At 43.0% G+C, this 19,676-nt stretch overlaps 1 protein-coding gene across 1 annotated transcript; it reads left to right on the top strand.

The window, feature by feature from the left end:
• The first annotated feature begins 4,709 nt into the window (after nucleotides 1-4,709).
• ubtd2 (ubiquitin domain containing 2) lies at nucleotides 4,710-19,407 on the top strand. Its single transcript, XM_053648896.1, has 4 exons — nucleotides 4,710-5,297; nucleotides 5,542-5,738; nucleotides 12,823-13,059; nucleotides 17,895-19,407. Exons 2-4 carry the CDS (start codon nucleotides 5,669-5,671, stop codon nucleotides 18,278-18,280), a joined length of 693 nt encoding a protein of 230 aa, XP_053504871.1. The 5' UTR covers nucleotides 4,710-5,297; nucleotides 5,542-5,668; the 3' UTR covers nucleotides 18,281-19,407.
• Nucleotides 19,408-19,676: the final 269 nt, after the last annotated feature.

Below are 19,676 nucleotides of genomic sequence, written 5' to 3'. Positions count from 1 at the left end.
CTAACTATCTCTCGGTCTGTCTGTCTGTCTAATCTGTTAGACAGAGACAGTAAATTCAGTCCAGTAAACTTCTCTGACATTCGGCTGTGTGCTGCCACCGTGTGTCTGTCTGCTATAAATCTGAATAAAACTGGTGTACACAAATTTGGGCTTCACATCGTCCTCTCTATCACTGCACTGTGCTGATTAACACACTAGAGAGCACCACAAGCTGCTCTCAGTAAACATTTCAGGGGAAAAAAGGAATTAATCTGCCGAAGTAATGCTGGCAGACTGTGAAATTCCAATCAGCCATAACATTAAAACCACCGACAGGTGACATGAATAACTTATTTTTAGCTTAAAACATGGTCAATGTTTGGATTTATTTTAATGAAATAAAATAATTACATTTATTATAAACAAACAAACAAACAAACAAATAAATAAAAGAACACTGTCCCTGATGCGGCTAACATCACATCACAAAAGCTCCTGTGACCATATTCTGGTTTTCCAAAAAGAGGACACTTTTTATTTTTGGTGGGGGGAGTCTTAATAGCGTTCAAAACTATAAGTTACTATAAATGCAGACTTTAATACACTGAAAAGACACACTATTCGCGTCACATAAATAAACATAAATAAATTTGGTTTTACTCCGCCCACGTTTTACATTTTTTTCCTCCGTTCTTTTGAATGTCCATGGAATAAAATATAATATCAGATGTCGAGAGTGAACCTTCTGGCATCATTTACACATTTGAAGGACCGCGTAATACGAAGCAATGCGATAACATGAAATAAAAAAATGACCGTATATGGTCATGGGCGTCGTTTCGACTCAGAACAGCTGTCGTTCGCTGCTATTGTGGAGTAACTGTTTGACACCGAACACAACAGCGCTTCACCTTCGTGTGTTCGCTGAGAGGAGGATAACGGTCGAGAGGCAGGAATTTGGCCAATAGTTGCTGCAAGTCTTTGATAATCGACCAATCGGTGTGCGAGAAGGCGGGACTTACAGAGAGGGTTAAAGCGATGCAAACACACGCACACATGATGCAGTATTAGACCATAAACACATCATAACGACACTAAAGCGGAATCCCGGGCATTTTCTCGAATTTACACGCTTATCTAAGGTCCAAAAAAGAAGACATGTCCTCGGAAAAGAGGACGTATGTTAGGACCCTAACAAAAGTATTTCAGAGAACAATTCGTGTTCATTTCTACCAAGTTAACATATTAAATTATTTGCGAATGCACCAGGAGGTCGCTCATGTGAGTCACGACTGGCGAGAGAGAACCAGAACTATAATCAAACAGCTGTCCGTATTGTCTTCTGTCAAAACTATTCATTTACTTGGATAATTGTTAAAACTAATTGTAATCCTGATTGTATTCCCTTTTTATTATTATTATTATTTTTTACAAAATGTACCTGTAATCAGATTACTTTGTTTTGTGAGTTAACTGTAACGGATTACAGCTACCAGTTTTTTGTATCCTGATTACGTAACACCGCTACATGTACTCCGTGACTCCCCGAGCTTGCGCACCTGTCGAGGGGAGGGATATATTAGGCAGCAGGTGAACGGTCAGTTCTCAAAGTTGATGAATTGGAAGCAGTAAAAATGGGCAAGCATAAAGGCCAAATTGCGATGGCTAGACGACAGGATCAGAGCATCGCCAAAACGACAGGTCTTGTGAGGTGTTCCTGGTATGTAGTGGTTAGTACCTACCAAAAGTGATCCCAGGAAGGACAGCCGGTGGCACCAGGAAGCACTACGGGAAGAAGGGAAGCTGGCGGAGACAGTGTGATGCTAAATAAACATTGGTGCAGACCAAGTATACCCCTTTGTGGCAATGCCTAATTCCGCTAAATTCACCTAAAATTGTTCAGCAACGGTCAGCAAGTAACAGAATCTGAGGCTATAGCAGACAAGATCCTTCTGCTCTTACAGCCTAACTGCCACAAGGTCCGATCTGCCACAAGGTTCGATCTGCCACAAGGTCCGATCTGCCACAAGGTCCGATCTGCCACAAGGTCCGATCTGCCACAAAGTTCGATCTGCCACAAGGTTCAATCTGCTGTGTGTTCTGAGATGCGTTTCTGCTCACCACTGTTGTACAGAGTGGTTATTTGAGTTACCGTAGCCTTCCTGTCAGCTCGAACCAGTCTGGAACCATTCTCCTTTGACGTCTCTCGTCAACAAGGCGTTCTTGCAATTCAGTGAAGGCTAACTTGCAATAATGAACGTATTACACGACAACAACAACAAAGGTAATATACCGTACGTAATCATGAGAAACACATCATCGCCTCCGCAGATCAGCACTACATGAACACAACTTGACAGACATATACACACAATCACACTCAGAAGGAACCTATTGGTTTACATTTAGTGGCCATTTTATTAAGTACAACTAAGTCAGTAGCAATTTTATCTTTGCTTATGAATTCCCTTTCCACCTTCCACGTTTCTACAGCCCAGCTTAAAACTTTTCACTGTTCTCAACACTTTCACTCTTCTCCTCATGCCAGTTGATGTTCATTTTACGGTATTTGTGTGTATTTTGGCTGTACGGTGACCTTGGGTATGAGAAAGGTGCTACCTAAATTCCTCTTCTTCTTGTATGTGAATAATTACTGCTTGATGCTTACGGCGATTTTCTATTAAATATATTTTCCCATCTCTGTTGTTATTTACTGTTATTGTTCATAAAATCACGCAAAGGATTTGAACAGTACAAGCAGTATGGAATCTGTCGATATTTTATTTGCAATATTGACCTGCATAAATAATTACTGCATGTCTGTTTGCCTAAAAATGGAATTAATGTACTGGACATTTCCCCATCATTACTGTTTGCCACCAAAAACTTAACAATAATTACTGAATAGCAGTTTGATTGAGAACAAAAGAGTGGTCCCTGACTACTGCAGAGTACTGTACTTACCTTGTTGATAAATATTTCATATGTACGGTTTTACAGTGTATTCCTCATCTGCCACCCCTCCCCCACCCCCACCTCTACGATTCGTGTCAGTTGTTCTCCAGATAGACGTGCCTAATCAACTCAGCACTGTATAGAACTGTCCCATTTATTAGAAGGAGAAGAGAAAGCCTCAACACCCAAGATCAGCAGAAAGAAAGAAAGGGAAGGATACACCACCTGGGGATGGAAGGTTGGATTGAACGTAATCGATAAAGCGGCGCCCCTCTGACGGACGCGTGCTGCTCGTAGTGCTGTTTAGATTCCTGAAGATGGCTGAGCTCCACAAAAAAACATCACAGGGATTTCCATCAGACATGAAGTGATGCGATTAGGCCAATTAATCTCCGTTACAAAGGGGAATACGCCAGCTGTCAAACAGCCCTGACCTAAAACGAACGGCCATAAATAATTAACAAACTCGTGACGAACAGGAAATGATGGTGAAGTACTGGATACCAAAAAAAAAAGACAAAAAGAAAGCTCTACTATGGATATATGTAAACTAATTAAACTACAGAGAGATTATAGGATAAACAGAGTTTTATCAGGGCATCAGTGGTCATCTTGGGCTCCTTGCCTTCAGTATGAAAAGACTGTCTGCTATACGTTATAGGAAAATGAACGTCGAGCCGTCACCGACCTGAATTGGCTTATTTTGTTCTGTCCTGAAGTGTTTTATTGCTCTTATACCACAGCCACTTGCCAATGATTACAATTTCACTTGTTGAAGAATGACACATCGTGCTTTTTAACCATTTATAGTTGCGTTTCATGTTGTCGAACTTCCGTAGGACGTTAATAAGTTGGTTCCTGTTCTCGCTTACGTTAGAACAGCTATAAACAGACGTTCCCTCACCGGACTCGCTGAATTCTCTTTCTTCAAGTTAAAAAGACAAAAAGCAACATGTTATCGAGAAGCATAAACTCCTCTGTCCTGAAGATGTCCGAACACTTACCGACTGTTACAAAGCTCTGACACTAGAGACTCCTTCCATAAAATGTCTCCTTACAGAAAGCTACACCATATCAACATTTTTCTTTGTTTAAATAACACAGTGTTTTGGTTTTAGAATTTGATGATGCAGACTAGACAACCTGTGATTTGCCCTGTGGTTGGCACAAGTGTCATCGTCATGTTGTTGTACAAAATTCATCAACGGCTAATGTTGTACGTGCGGTAGTTAATACCATCTTTGATAAAACGTCATCTTACTGCTTTTGCAGAATACACAAAGGTTAGTGAGACTTCATTGAACCTAAATTCTTTAACTTAATCTTTAAAGATTTCCTGTTTGCTAGTAAGCGAGCTAATGTCATGCTAACCACTGTGTATATACTAAAATTAGCCGAGTTTAATCTCAAGTGAGCTAACGTTACGCTAACCGCTGTGTGTAAATACTAAAATTAGCCGAAGTGAGCTAACGTTATGCTAACTACTGTGTGTAAATACTAAAATTAGCCGTGTTTGATATTACGTGAGCTAACGTTATGCTAACCGCTGTGTTTAAATGCTTAAATTAGCCGAAGTGAGCTAACGTTATGCTAACTACTGTGTGTAAATACTAAAATTAGCCGTGTTTGATATTAAGCAAGCTAACGTTATGCTAACCGCTGTGTTTAAATGCTAAAATTAGCCGTGTTTGATATTAAGCAAGCTAATGTTATGCTAACCGCTGTGTTTAAATGCTAAAATTAGCCGTGTTTGATATTACTTGAGTTAACGTTATGCTAAATGTTGTGTGTAAATGCTAAAATTAGCCGAGTTTGATATTACGTGAGCTAACGTTACGCTAAACGTTGTGTGTAAATACTAAAATTAGCCAAAGCGAGCTAACGTTACTCTAACCGCTGTGTGTAAATACTAAAATTAGCCAAAGCAAGCTAACGTTACTCTAACCGCTGTGTGTAAATACTAAAATTAGCCGAGTTTGTTAGTAAGCGAGCTAACAGCCCCAATTTTATGATTTCTCTTTTTTTTTTGGAGTTCGTTTCCAAATTCAGTTATTTTATTCCCGACATTGTGTTCATCTGCTGTGTTCAGACAACAAAATTAGCCGCGTTTGATAGTAAGCGAGCTAACGTCTCCAATGTTGTATGCCTTTTGACTTTTATATATCATAACAATTCAGTTGTTTTATTCCTAACGTCGTCTTCGTTCTTCGTTCTCCGAGGACAATTTCCATTCGCGTGACTTCACTGTGCTAGCGAACATCAGAGGAATTGCTCTGCCAGTCGTAGGATTGCTCTCGAGTTCTCGAGTTTTTCCAGCAGCCAGTGATCTGTGCTCATTAATAAAGTGTCGAGAGGAAAATCCGGTTTGTCTGTTTTCATTTACATGGATGCATTTCTGTAAATTTGGTTCATTTTTGTAGATGTGATCGATGAATTAATGCAATATTGTGTGGTAGGATATGTTTATGGTCTCGTGACAACCCTTTGTATTTGTAAAAACAGAAAGTAAAAGAGACAGAATGTTTGCTTTTGGTTAGTGAGGTTGAAGACAAGTTGGGGTTGGAGAGTTAGGGTAAGTGTGTGTGTGTGTGTGTGTGTGTGTGTCAGTGTGTCAGTGTGTGTGTGTGTGCACTCGGCAGCCCGCCTCTGGCCGGCTGATGCTTTCGTCTCGTCCCTGTCCATTCGGTTGAGGAAAGGGGGGAGAGGAAGAGACGCGACGCGAGAGGAATCATCCATGGGTGGCTGTGTGGGCAGTCATCATGACTCTTCGGGCAGCTTAAACGAAAACTCGGACGGAACCGGAGGTAGGAAATGAAACTTGCACACAGCCGGCCATGTTTTTACATCATTATTATATGCTCTTTTCTCTCTCTCTCTCTCTCTCTCTCTCTTTCTCTATATGTGTCTTCTCTCCTCTTCTCTTCTGTCCTCACTCCATGTCCTCCATGCTGCCTCAGGAAATATAAACACCTTTAGACACATCAAATGCCTTATTAATGCATTACATGTTCGCTTTTGCACTCTTTTTTTCCTCCCCTCAGGCGCTTGCTATAAATATTTCATCTTTGTGCTAGCATGCTAACCCTGGCACAGAGAGAGAGAGAGAGAGAGAGAGAGAGAGAGAGAGAGCATGCTAGCTTTGTGGCTAGTAATAATGTGGGTTAGTGTTTTCACCACCATGCATCTCCGTGATGATAGTTTTTACCAAAATAAAAAGTGTACATGTATATAAAACACCGACTAACATGTCCGTTAGGTAGATAGTTGACTTTATTTTTTACAACATGGTGGTTTTGGGTTTGATTAAAAACAGCCAGCTGTAAAGTCTTAATAAGACTTTGTAAACTTGACAAGGCACGAGACCCAGCTAACGGTTTCTTTTTTTTTTTTTATCTTCGTCGCGTTGCCACGGAAACGATCGGCACGAGCCAATCCTATGCTGCATTTCCGTTTGTAATTAGATTGTATTAAGAGTGTCGAGGATTATCAAGAGGATTGTTTATTAATGCCCCTTGTGGCATTCTTCCTGTTGCCCCTGGAGGACTTCCGGTACAGATGTTGATAATGCTACATATTTTTTTTAGGGGCGGGGCTAATGAGACAAAGGAGACTGAGTGACTAGGTTTACATGATGGACAGCAGTAATGTAGCTAATTACTGACCTTATTCTGAATAAGACAGTATTCTGATTAAGGTGTTTACACGAGTCGCTTTTAGAACGTTCCTTTCACGTTCCCGTTTTTACACGTTATGGAACGTAGATCGAGTTCGTCCGAGTTCGCTTTCACACCGATCAGTCCGATTACAGAGTCCGGATCAGATCGACGTTTGGTTCTTTTCACTCGTTTTGCTGCAAGGTTTGGTTTGGTTTGGTTTCTCTCTACGTGTAAGGAAACGAAATAAAATTAAATAAAATGTCGAACACACATGTGCGCGTTACAATAAATTAAACGGATCAAAATTCATGGCTCAGAAGTACGGCAACGGAAGAAGACTTAAAAATCGCCTGCGCGCAGATGTCGCGAGGAAACCCGAAACGCTCCCCGCGTTCGGAGCCGGATCGCTTTCTCGCCGAAATCGAAACGGTCCCGCGTCCCGATTCGCCTACTTATAGGACGCGCAGAAAGCACGTGCTCTTTTTGCGAAGGAAAAGTACACACGTTTGAGCGTGTAGCAAAAGAGTACGCACGTACCGGGACGTTCTATCGAACGTTTTCCACGTCTCTTTTCAGCACTACACACCTCACCGCAACATTTTTATTCATTTCATGTTTTTTTTTGTTGTTGCTTTTTGGTTCATTTACGGTACTTACGTGCAGTGTGAAAACGAAAGAAAACCAAAATAGCAAAAGTACGAAACGTCGCTCTGATTCCGATTCGGTACCCGGGCTAATAGGTGCGAAAGCACTCGCAGGTTTCTTTAACGCAGTTTACGTTTCCGTCTTGATTAAAACCCCGTCGAATCGAACGCACGACGTATTCTCGGGTGTGTGTAGGCAGTTATTGAAATGTGAGCCAACGAACCCGTCACGCGAGTGCCAAATGCGAAAACAAATGCCCGAGGAGAGACCTGGAGGACAACTGAAGTAAAATATGTTCTGGGATAAAGAATCCAATTCATTTCTACAGTTTTGTAATAGTATGCACTGTTAGTCACGCTGTATAGTCCTCCTGTCACCATAACTGCTGTTGTTGGATGATATATTGTCCCAGAAATAATCGCAATAAACGATATTATTGTCATTTCAAGACCATTTTATTCCACTGATATAACGATAATATAACAGCATACTAATCCAGGCACGCCCTTTCGAAGAGCGATGAACTTTTCATTCTTAAGAATTAAATTCAGATTGGGATATTGGGAATTCTTTATGCTTTAGTTATTAATTATGCGTGTTTTAGCGCGCTGTTACGGAAAGAGCGCGTTCACAACGCGACTTACTTCTTGATATGGCTCATACCTTCACCGTCGTATTGATTCTTTTGAAGGACACCGTGGGCGTGTGTGTGGTGAAACACGAACCGTTGGTCCGTCTTGCATTACGCAGCGGTGTACTTCGTCTCCAGGGTCATCGATTCGTCTCGGACGGGACGCATGAAGAGATGCTTTTTAATCTGTCTTCAGTAAGAGCGACGTATTTTTCCAGAGATTTTTAAGACGACACGACATTATTGGTCGCGATATTATCGGTGACGTTTTTGTCTTTTCTGTTGATCTTTATTTACGTGTAGCGCTTGCGAGTAAATAGCGGACGCGTACGATGACGTACGGTGAATTGTTTACGGAGTCATTAACGGTCTATGAGACAGCAACAGATCAACATAATGCGATAATAGCGGCATGAAAATTTTATGCCGGCCCAAGCATCGATGAGTCCTTTATAAATACTGTATTTGACATTCAGCACCTTATATTATCTCGTGTTCAGAGGTAGAGAGGCTGTTCTTTTTTTTTTTTACATTCTTTAGCTGTCCGGTTTTGGAGCTTACTGTTATCAGGAGCGGAACCCGACGCGTTCCTCTGCGTCCGATTGAAATTTCGACCTGTCGAGATGCTTTTCTGCTTACCGCGGGTGTACAGAGTTACCGTAGGCTTCCTGTGAGCCTCGAACCAGTCTGAACATTCTCCGCCTCCTCTTCCTGTCTCGCCGACAAGGCGTTTCCACACTAGATGTTTTTTGTTTTTCGCACCATTCTGTGTTAAAGACTGGTGTGCGAATAATGCTCATCCAGATACATTCGAAAACACGTACTGTTCTCTACGTTTCTGGCCTCACGTCCACACCGAGACGGCGTCCAGGGAAAACGGAGCTTTTTGAAAACGCTCTCCCGAGCGGATAAATACGAACCCGCCGTTTTCGCTTTGTAGCGTGGACTGAGAAAACGGAGATATTCAAAAAAAACAACGACGTGTTTGTAGTCATGTGATGCAGTCATGTGACCCATTCAAACTCAGCTCAGAACAAACAAGACGGTGGACGATGTTGTACGTTTTTTTTTTTTTTTAACATTTTTAAAACGGTTTTCGGATCGATCCGGATTAACTGGACGGATTAAAGCTCACACCAACAACCAAAAACAGTTCACTGAGATTAGTATTATTTCATTTAAAAGCCCTGTATCCACATGATTTTATGCACTGCTCCAACATGATTGGCTGATGAGCCATGAACAGAATATTGGCTGATCGTGGACGTATAAAGAGTTAACGTACAGGCGGAAATCACACGACACATCATCTCCGTCCTGTTTGTGGTTCCCCAGCGCAAGACAAGGCAGAAGTTGTGCAACTTGACCTGCCCCTTATCATGTGATCCGAGCTGAAGCGTTCACGTAAACAAGACATCTGTTGCCATCGTTTTCTTTCCACGGCTTTTCTTCACTCTGGGACACGTGACTCGGCCGGTGAGGATCTGAAAGACACAGATGGCACGAACGAAACTCCTTAACGCTTCACTGCTTTATTAAAAATATTACAGGTGTGACCATCTACCCTTATTATTCCAGCGTCTGAAACAGTCACACAGTCTACCTTATTATTAACTCTTATACATAGATAATGAAGACAAATTTATTCATTTTTTCCAGATGTAGCACAATTGCTATTAAAAAAACAACAACAACTACCAGACAAAATGTGGTCTCACACGCCAGACTGCCTTGTTCTTGTCCAGGAAATGCCTTCTTTCACAGCAGGAGGCCGTTTAACCGATAATCAACCACAGACATTTTCCCATCGGACATTACTCCTCCCGTCCAGCGGAGGCCACTGTGTGTAATCCGTTGCTCATTTCCTGTCTATTTCCGGGTCTTCAGACCTTTTTTTTATTTACAGCTGCTCTGCTGAGGTAATTCTAAGAAGATTACTGTTAAGAATAAAGAATCAACGATGAAAATGTTTAGATTTAATTTACGCTTTTCTCGGTTACTCCGTAATTCCGTACGTGTTATTCAGAGACGGACCGATAGTCGGTTTTACCGATATCTTTCCCGATATCCGTAATCGATATCGGTTTTGTAATATCGGATCCACCGATAAATGGTTTTAAGAGCCGCGCTCAGGACCACCGCACCCGGTTTTTTCTCCTTCTGTTTTTTAGATTTGTGAGAATTATTTTTGTGCTTTATTTGTTTACCTCATCGAAGCTAGTCAGTAACGGTGCGCTTTATTTTGACATTTCTTGCACTCTTTCAGACGCCTCTCTTGATGGATGTATGAATAAGAGTTGTTTGGTGTTATATTGGATGCGACGAGGAAGTGAAATTGACAAACGCGGTTTGTTCAGTTCAGTGGTGGTGTTATTGTGTCAAAAAAAAACAGAAGCAAAACAATAAATAAATATCAGTTATCAGGCACGTAAACATGCAAAGTATCGGTATCGGTTATAAAATATCTACATCGTCCGATCTCTAGGGTTATTTCCATGACGTCATTCCGATAAAATACTGAAAAAATATTCATATATATATTAACATACTACTCCGAGCATGGCAGGATTTGGAGAATAAACAGTCCGGAGTTTTCCTCGGAGTTTTCTCCACCACACGTTTGGCCTGTGCGTGTGGACGATGTATAAGATCGACTTTGTTATTATTATTTTTTCCTTCAGAGGATGTTGGTTTGGGTTGAGCCGATAGCTCCCAGATGTCGGCGGAGCGCTGTGCGGCGGTTCTGTTCTGACGAGAAGCTCACGCAGTCCGAAATACGTCATTACTTTTTAACTGCGTGTTTTAATAGCAGGGCTGTGTGACTGCTTCTCTCTCGCTCTCTCTCTCTCTCTCTCTCGTTCACACACTCGGCAGGTAAACGCTCGTTTGGGATCGTTCTGCTAATTAAATTCACACAGTAATCCTGAACAAACACGCCTCAGTCAGTGGCTCTCCAATCTGGGGAAAGAGCAAAGGAAATAAAAAAGGAAAGGCTTTTTAAATATACCTGTTCAGATGCTCGTTAAAATAGCTGATTGTTTGCACGTGTCGGTTTGGAGCTGCGTACACCACGTGAGCGGTCGGGTTTCGAAGCGCGAGTACTCCGCCGAACCGCCGGCTTCCTGTAAAGAAATACAATCCGTTAATGATGAGCTGTGGGTGTCTTCCTGTCTGTCTCTGATCTCCATTTGTTCAGTTATTAAGCTGTCAGACTTTACAGCAATAACATCTCCAGACTCGTACATCGAGGACCGGATGACGTGATCGCCTTCAGTGTTCAGAGCAGCACAGGCTGGATAACAATGATAATAATAATAATAATAATAATAATAATAGTAATATTACCGGCTGTGCATTATTTCAGGTGTAATTTCGATTTGTTTACTCAAGATAAATGGACACCAGGGCGTTCCATTTACTTTTTAATTTGTGTAGGAAAAAATGTGATAAAAACATAACGTCAGTCCGTACAGGATTTCGCGGAGTTCTTTATCTGTGATCGTTGTGGCCAAAAAAACGCTCGATTTTGCGGCGGCTTTTTTCAGTTTTTCGTTGAAGGATAAATGGCGCGTTTACCATTTTTCAAATCTCTGGGGACTGGCCGGGGCGTGGAAATACCCTGAACTCGTCGTGTTAAAGCAGTTTAGCGACGTTATTAAGTGGTCGATGCTCGATTGGAATTAAGGTGCCCGGCGTTTGTCAAGAAAACCTTCCTCGCACCATCACACCACCTCCACCAGCCTGAACTGAACGAAATCATGGCTTTGACGCCAAACTCTGACGCCGTGGTCTTCATCGCTAATTGAGAATGGCCGCTTTTTCCCAAGAGCTGCATGTGGTGTGATAAATACGAAAGATTTCTTTTCACTAAGCTGTGTTCACTTAGCCCCGGTGTTTGACTTCTCGGATCTCTTAAATGTCACATTGTGTTCTGGACACCAGTGTAATATAACAGCAGGCAGATGTTTGCCCTAATAAATCGCTGTCTCTCCCCGAGGGGCCTCTGAGGTAATTGTTTGCGATCCAGTCTCTGTGAAAAGCAGCCAGCGAGTTTATCCGTTAGATTTTGCCGTTTGTGTTCGAGCCAGGAGCCTCGGCTTCTTCTGAGGCACCGCGGCCGTTTTCTCCTCCAGCGTAACGCGCGAGGGAATTTCAGATATTTCAGCAGACTCGGTCTGGAAACGGAAACATGAGGCAGGGAGATGTTAGACGAAGAGGAGAATCTCTGCACAGCGAGAACACTTTTTATTTCCCTTGATATTTTTTATTGATTTGTTGCTTTCTGGCCTTTGGTAGAAAACAGTCCACTATTCCGTACTGTATTCGTTTATTCCGTTTATCCTTTTTTTTAAAAAAAAAGTCTTGTCTAAAAATAGCTTCATGTCAGTATCTATAAACAACAGGTAGAAATGCGAAGGCTGGAACGTGAAATTCTTTTGAAGGTTAGCTTTGTCATAAAATAAAAACGTATCGGACCCTAACCCTAGATTATCCGGTTTTCTAGCTGGATCGCACATTTATGGCTGTATTTGTTTTTCATCCTTCCTGCCCTATCGGAAAAAAAACAAACAAACGTCGTCTCGGGCTATTTTGGACGAAAAGTCGGCACTAGAAATGCAAACGATTGATCGATTAGTCTAAGAGACGAACGTTTTCTCGCTTCGGAACACGACTCGTGGCCTGAAACGTGTGCGTTATCGGGGAGTTAGCGTTTCTTTCTGTGTATATATGTTCCGGGGCACGTCAGCCTCCATCTTGTTTTCGGTTCACGTCGTCAAGCCCGAAGCTTTGGAGTCGATCCCACACACTGAAAACTCAACATCGCCACCTTGAGTTAGTTTGTGTCTCATTCGGCCGTGAACTCGTGCTAATCTTCTCATGCCGTGACGGATGAGCCAATACGCGTCAGTAATTCGCTTGTATTTCTCCGATTTTCTCACATGTCCCTTGGCGTAGTGGCGCTGGGGCGCAACCAGCCCCTGAAGAGAGAGAAGCCCAAATGGAAGAGCGATTACCCGATGACGGACGGCCAACTGCGGAGCAAGCGCGATGAATTCTGGGACACGGCGCCCGCCTTCGAGGGCCGCAAAGAGATCTGGGACGCGCTCAAGGCCGCCGCACAGGCCTTCGAGAGCAACGACCACGAGCTCGCTCAGGCCATCATCGACGGAGCTAGCATAACGCTTCCACATGGTAAACACACCACAAACCACTTCTCACCACAAATACCTTTTTCATAGCCTTCGGTTTGCACAGTGTTTTTACTAAGAAAAAAAACACAGAAATAATCCGATTAATCGAAGAAATAATCGACTGATTAAACGATTATCAAAAAATAATAAAAATAATTTCCGCCGTAGAGGAAAACAGGAATTTGATCCGATCCTGTAACAAAAGAAATTGGGTTTGGAAAAGATTTATTTATTTATTTATTTATTTTTACATACAAAGACCATTTGATTGTATTTCATTGGTCAGGATTGCTTTTTTTTTTAAAAATATCGTGTTCAGATACGGTTTTATTAAAGTCTTATTTCAGTGCTAATATAAACACAGTGCGGTGTGTCCCGAAATGTGTTCTTCCGCTTATACCTCGGTGATTTGCCAACAGTTATCATTCTTAATATAGTCTAGAAGAGCACGCTGTTTAATATTAAGAGTGAAATCTGAATATCTGGCGATACGATACGAGCGTATAATGTGGATATTTCTATCACTCATGTCACAGTGTACTTATCAACGTCATCGTGATCTGTTTCCAACATTTAAAAAAAAGAAAATCCTGAATACAATGCGCTGACTTGAAGTGTAATGAAGTCAAATTTAAGTAAAATATTTAAGTATGATTAGAATTTATTTAAATATCAGAAATTCATTTCTGTAGACCTTTTAAATATTTCTTTTTTTTCTTTTCTTTTTCTAATGCAACGCTCCTGCATGGCTGGCGATGAGAATTTGATTTGATTCTGAATGGCGTATTGTACGCGTTGTGATTGTTTTTTGGGTATTTTTTTGTCTCGGTGTCAGTCACGGCGCTGCTGCGTGTCAGCCCGGTCGGTGGTTTGACCCAGCTGGGGGGGGATGCACGTGCTCGAATGACAAAAAGCAGGTCTGTGGTCAGTGGGGTCTTTACAGAGGTTTCAGCAGGCGTCCTCGTTGCGGCCCGTTCTAAACTTTTCCTCCGCGTCACGCTCGCGTCCCCTCAGACAGAAGAGAGAGAAACATCAGTCATAGTGAACGTCAGCGCTCTTCAGGTTTCCCTGAAAGAGCTGAACTTAAAGGAAGGGATCTCACTAGGGTTTTCATCTCTCGCTCTTCAGCTCTGGAGTTAACGTGGCCTCAGAAGGGTCTTTTTATAGCGGCGAACGCTATATTCCGAGACCCGCTCGGATAAAAGGTCACGCCGTGAGGTCATACTTTCAGCTGCCTGGTGGTATTTCTAGCCGGAACATGAGATCACGAGAACCTGCCAAGCAACTGGAGTTGTGAGGAATTTTAGATATAATTTTATTTGTGTAACACGTTTAGCAGTAGGCGTCGTTCGGGCTTTAGATTTCATTTGGACTGTATACGGAGGCGGTATAGCACCGTGTGAAAAGCCGGGCTGAAATCTTTCAATGGACCACAAGTTCTACCAGTCTTGGTTAGATCTGCTGGTTTTCTCTTTTCTCCACCTGAGCGACAGAACCGGGAAAGCCCTGCACGTTCGTTCTGATCACGACGACCGCTTTCGACTGATCATTCGCAAGCGAGCTGAGGTTACGCGGTCTTTGTAAAGGGGATTTACGTACACTCATTCGGGAAATGAAAAGAGAACCTGAGAGGGTGAGAGTGAGAGGTCAGGAAAGTGTGGGCTTTGAATCATTTCAGTGAAAGTAGTATAAACATATACTCTTACATCATCGCCAGTGAAACCCCAACACGCTAGCTGCTAATCTTCTCCACCGGGTTTAACCTACGCTATGTCCGAAATGTCCGTATCACCGCGCGTCTGTGAACGTACGTGACACGCAGCCACGCCGTAGCACCGTGCGACGCCATGCCCGCGACTGACTACAACGAACTAGTGTCGGTTCGAATCGAATTCGTATCTTTACGTACTATTCCAGGCCGTGAGTGAATACAAACACTATTACACATTCGCTATTACACTTAGTGCTTGAATTATTTAAAAAAGTCTGTTTTGAGTTCGCGATTTGAGACGCAGATCATGACAACAATCACGACGACGGCGGAAGGTTTTAAGAGAAACCGAGCTCGTGAGCGCGTTTAACGCTTAACGCTGTTCACGAAACCGCGAAAAACGTTTTTGCGTTCCGATTCGCTTCCGCACACGAGCGTAAAGCCAGGAGTCCCTGTCCTCCTTGTACATTCCAAGCCATTGTGTTTTGCAAACCATTTTTAACGAGAACCTGAATCTGAGAGAATGTGAAAACGTTTCAGAGAGGTTCTTGAGAACCTCCATCCGTGTGATACATCTGCGCTTCTCTAGCCAGCTTGTGTGCAGGCCTTCCCATGTTTTTCCTCTTTCTGATCGTTCAGAGCCATCTGGTCTTTTTCATTCTTCTCACGGCGCTGGAACATGGAGGAGCGCCAGCGGACGGTCTCTGAGCTGGAAACACACCGCGTCAGTGTAGTGTCCGGAATCTCTGCGTTCTCATCTCGTGTTCAGATATCGCTGGGAATGTCTGGAACGTGCGGAGACCAAACATCTGAGCTTTTTCAGGTGTTATTACGGGAGATAGACAACACAACGGAAACACTAGACGATATTTAGACGTGTGTGTGTGTGTGTGTGTGTGTGTGTGTGTGTGTGTGCGTGGGGCATATCAGATGTACAATAAACGGCCGGAAAAAAAGGAAAAAAATTGGGTCGCGACCAAAATCTATCTTTTCTCTGAATGACGAGCTATAATTTGCCGTCTGAACTTTTAAGAAAACATAAATCCATTTTACTAAAACTCCTTATTGAGGCGTCTGTAGAGATCACACCTGCGAAGGAGCCAGTTTAACAAACACAGCTGTGAAAACACTCTGCCGAAAGACGTCCAAACCCTGTCTCAAATCGACAACTCGGCCTAGCGTCAGTACTCGACGGCAGACCGGAGTAGTATATAAGTATGCGATTTGAGACACAATGTTAGTTTGTTCATTGAGTAGCGGAGACAGTAGACAGTGCCCCCCACTGTTGTACGGCGGTATTGCACCCGCACGTGATTTCTGAAGCGGCGTGCCAAAAAACAAACAAACCCCGAAACGCACGATACACGCGGCGACCGTCTGGCGTACGTGTGCTCACGTGTAATTAAAAGCAAGTATGATCTAGCCTTAAGACTAGTAAGTGTTCATCAAAAGCGTGTTACTGCGCTTAATGAAAAGCCAGGCTGGAATCTTTCAACGGACCACGCGTCAGATCTGCTCGCTTTCTCATTTCTCCATCCGAGCGACAGAAACGTGAAAGCCGTACACGTTCGTTCTGATCACCATGACCGCGTCGTATTCTCAAGCAAGGTTTCTGGCTTCGAGGCGAGGTCATGCGGTGTTTAGAAAGGGAACTTTCGTACACTCATTCGGAAAATGAAAAGAGAAGCGGCATTGGGATGACGGTGAGAGGTCAGGAGAGTGTGAATACTTTCAGTGTCCCTTCACTGTCCTTTATATTTATATATACACAGTATAAACGTATAGTCTTACATCATCGCCAGTGAAACCCCACCACACTAGCCTCCAAGAGTAGCATCTTCTCCCCCAGTTGTAACCTACGCTAATCGGAGCACGGACTTCCCGAAACGTCCGTGTCACCGCTCGTACGTCACCGGGACGTCGGGTTTAGACGATGGCGCACACCTCGAATGAAACCACACGTAGCGTCGCGTCATGGATTTCAAAGGGAGTGAAATTTTCCCTAATATTACCCGGGAGCTTCTTTATTTTCCTCTGCTGTCGGTCACTGATGCAGCGTTTGAACTTTGCTGAACTTCCTCTCAGAAACGTGCGCTGACGTGGCGCTTGTGTTGTTAACGACACGTTACAGAGCACACCGCACTGGATTATAATCTGTATTAAAACTTCGAATAATTAACAAAAGACAGGGGGAAAAAACAATACTATAAAAACTTTAACTTTTTTACACGAATCAATTTGAGTGAAGAAGTTCAGATTCTCGAGCTATTAATAAATAAACAAGACGACGGAAACGTCCATGTTTAACTGATATATATATATATATGTGTGTGTATATATCATGAACAAGCCTACTTAGTTTCTTTTATATATATATATATAGTTTTTATATATAGTTGTTTGCATCATTTTGATCTTGCCTTTTTTGAAATGCCTCATTTATTTATTTATTTATTTATTGATTGATTGATTTATTTATTTAACTTGGTTAGAAGTGACTGATCTATGCAGGTATTAACGAGAAGATTATTTTAGTTCTTGATTTTGGTCTCCAAGAGAATCGACATTCTCCGCACGTGAACCTTTTTTTCTTTGTCTTTGTCTTTATTCTTCAAATTTTGTCATCAAACACAAGGGGAGTGTCCGTAAAAGTAAATGTTGCGATAAATAGGACGGGGCGATATGACAAAAAAAATGATCGTATCGCGATACTCAAGGACGTTTCTACGATACACGATGCGTATGGCGATATATAATTTAGCTAACAAACTGTCAACAACACAGTGGTAAAATAACCATAAAAACCCCCGTTAAACTGAGTTTCATGATATCTGTCTTTAATGCCTACAAAGACACAGAAGATTAAAGGTTTTTTTTTTTTTTTTTAAATACATCAACTCAATAGTATCATTTAATTTGTAATTATTAAAAAATAAAAAGTACATCACCGTACCAACGATATCTCAGAAAGGTGTATTGCGTAATCATTTATCACGATATCGAAATATCGTCCAGCCCTAGTGATGAAACTCACCTAGATGTTGCGGTTTTTTTGCGTTCCTGTGTGTGTGTGTGTGTGTGTGTGTGTGTGTGTGTGTGTGTGTGTGTGTTTCTTCCAACTCTAGGTGCTCTAACCGAGTGCTACGACGAGCTGGGTAACCGCTACCAGCTCCCCGTCTACTGCCTCTCTCCGCCCGTCAACATGATCGAGGAAAAGAGCGAGATGGAGACTCCCGAGGCCCCCGAGGCCCCGCCCACCGAGGGACACGAGTGCCAGCTGCGTCTGCGTCTCTCGACGGGTCGCGACCTGCGGCTGGCCGTGCGCTCCGGAGACAGCGTGCTGTTCATGAAGCGGCGTCTGCAGGCTCAGGAAGGTCTCGAGGCGTCCAGCCAGCGCTGGTTCTTCTCGGGCCGGCCGCTCAGCGACCGCATGAAGCTGCACGAGCTCAACATCTCCAAAGACTACGTGGTGCAGGTGATCGTCAGCCAACCGCCGCCCGTGGAGAACTGACGGAAAACTGTGCAATCTTCCAGCATCTTCCCGCTGTGGAGACGATGATGGTTGCTGTTGGGGGAGGGGGGGGGCGGGGGAGGGGAGGTGTTGTGTGTAGAACGTCGGAGATCTTGCCTGGAGAGGAGCCGGGAGGTTTCCCATAAGCACGCTGCTCTAAGGACAGACGTGAGAAGATTCGTGAAGTGCTTTCTCTTCTTTTCTGTCTCTTATGTCTGCAAGGCAGACCTGGAATACGGACGTGTGAAGCTCCGTGGCTCTGAACCTCTGTGAGACTTTCCTACAGCCGGAACTTGTCTCGGCTTTTAACCAATCACTTCTTTTTTTTTTATTATTATTATTTGGTTTTTAATGGAAAAAAAAAATCAACTCCCGAACTAGTTAGGGAATATAAGAATATATACAAGAAGGAGTCTAAATTTCATTTCTTTCCACAAATGTCTTTCTTCTTCTTCTGCGCTTTTTAAGTCAGGTGTGCATTTAAACGACTGTCTCGCACTGTAAAACGATCCTGACGTGAAAAGGCGTCTTTTTCTTTCTTGTCTTATTTTTTTTTTTATTTTTTAAAGAGGTTCTGCAGAAGGGAACTTGTGTTTTTTTTCCCCCCTGTGTAATAAATCAGCTGTTTGACCTTTCGTCTAGATTTCGGCACAGGGGAAGTGTGTCACGTAAGGCTCCGCGCTGTACTGTACATCTGTCGCCATAACGTAGACGATACGCAGCACGGTCGTCACGGACACTCCGGTCGGCCCGCCGGGTTTCCGTGGCACCGTGTTTTGTCTCTTTTTCTTTCTCACCGAGAGGAGTGCGGTGTTTTAAAAGGCGTGTAATCACGAACAACCCCGAGGAAGAAAGGAAGGGTCGATCGATTGTCTCGGCGCCAAAATAGGTGCTACGGAGACAGAAAAAAGAGACGCTAATGCAGTTCGCCTGAACGTAGCGAACGTACGTGTTGGGAGGGGGGGGGGGGAGAGATGGCTTATTTTAATGATACGGAATGTGTTTTTTAAATAAAACATGAACGTTTTTACTCCATTTCTTTGTGGTTTCTCACTTCTTCGGCGCTGCCACTCGTTTTTGCTAATCTGTGGTCATGAGTGGGAAAGTCTCTGATATCGTTGGCGTGGAGTTTTCTGCTCTAAGTCTCTAAACCGCACGATCTAACCCAGATCTCATCACAGTGAAACTCTTGGTCTTTGTGGTCAGAACAGCTCCGTTCTTAAGCAGAAGTGAGAAGATTTTATTTTCAATACATGTGAGGTAGAAGCAGGAAACGGACTCAAACCGAGACACGGGATCATGTGAACGTGGCTCGTTGGAGCGATTTATTCGAGATAAAACAAACAAAAAACATCTCAACTAGGATCGGATCGTATCGTGTCGTATCGTGTCGTGA

The sequence above is a fragment of the Ictalurus furcatus genome, chromosome 18, assembly GCF_023375685.1.
Source record: "Ictalurus furcatus strain D&B chromosome 18, Billie_1.0, whole genome shotgun sequence".
NCBI classification, from domain to species: Eukaryota; Metazoa; Chordata; class Actinopteri; order Siluriformes; family Ictaluridae; genus Ictalurus; species Ictalurus furcatus.
Note: the sequence above shows the minus strand (reverse complement) of the source record. Positions and strands in the feature narration are given on the sequence as shown.

Bases quoted from the DNA above. Each gene is read 5' to 3' on its own strand.
- ubtd2 (XM_053648896.1), top strand. From the start codon at position 5,669: ATGGGTGGCTGTGTGGGCAGTCATCATGACTCTTCGGGCAGCTTAAAC. The intron at 5,739-12,822 runs GTAGGAAATGAA...CCCTTGGCGTAG, and splicing joins AAACTCGGACGGAACCGGAG to TGGCGCTGGGGCGCAACCAG. The intron at 13,060-17,894 runs GTAAACACACCA...TTCCAACTCTAG, and splicing joins TAGCATAACGCTTCCACATG to GTGCTCTAACCGAGTGCTAC.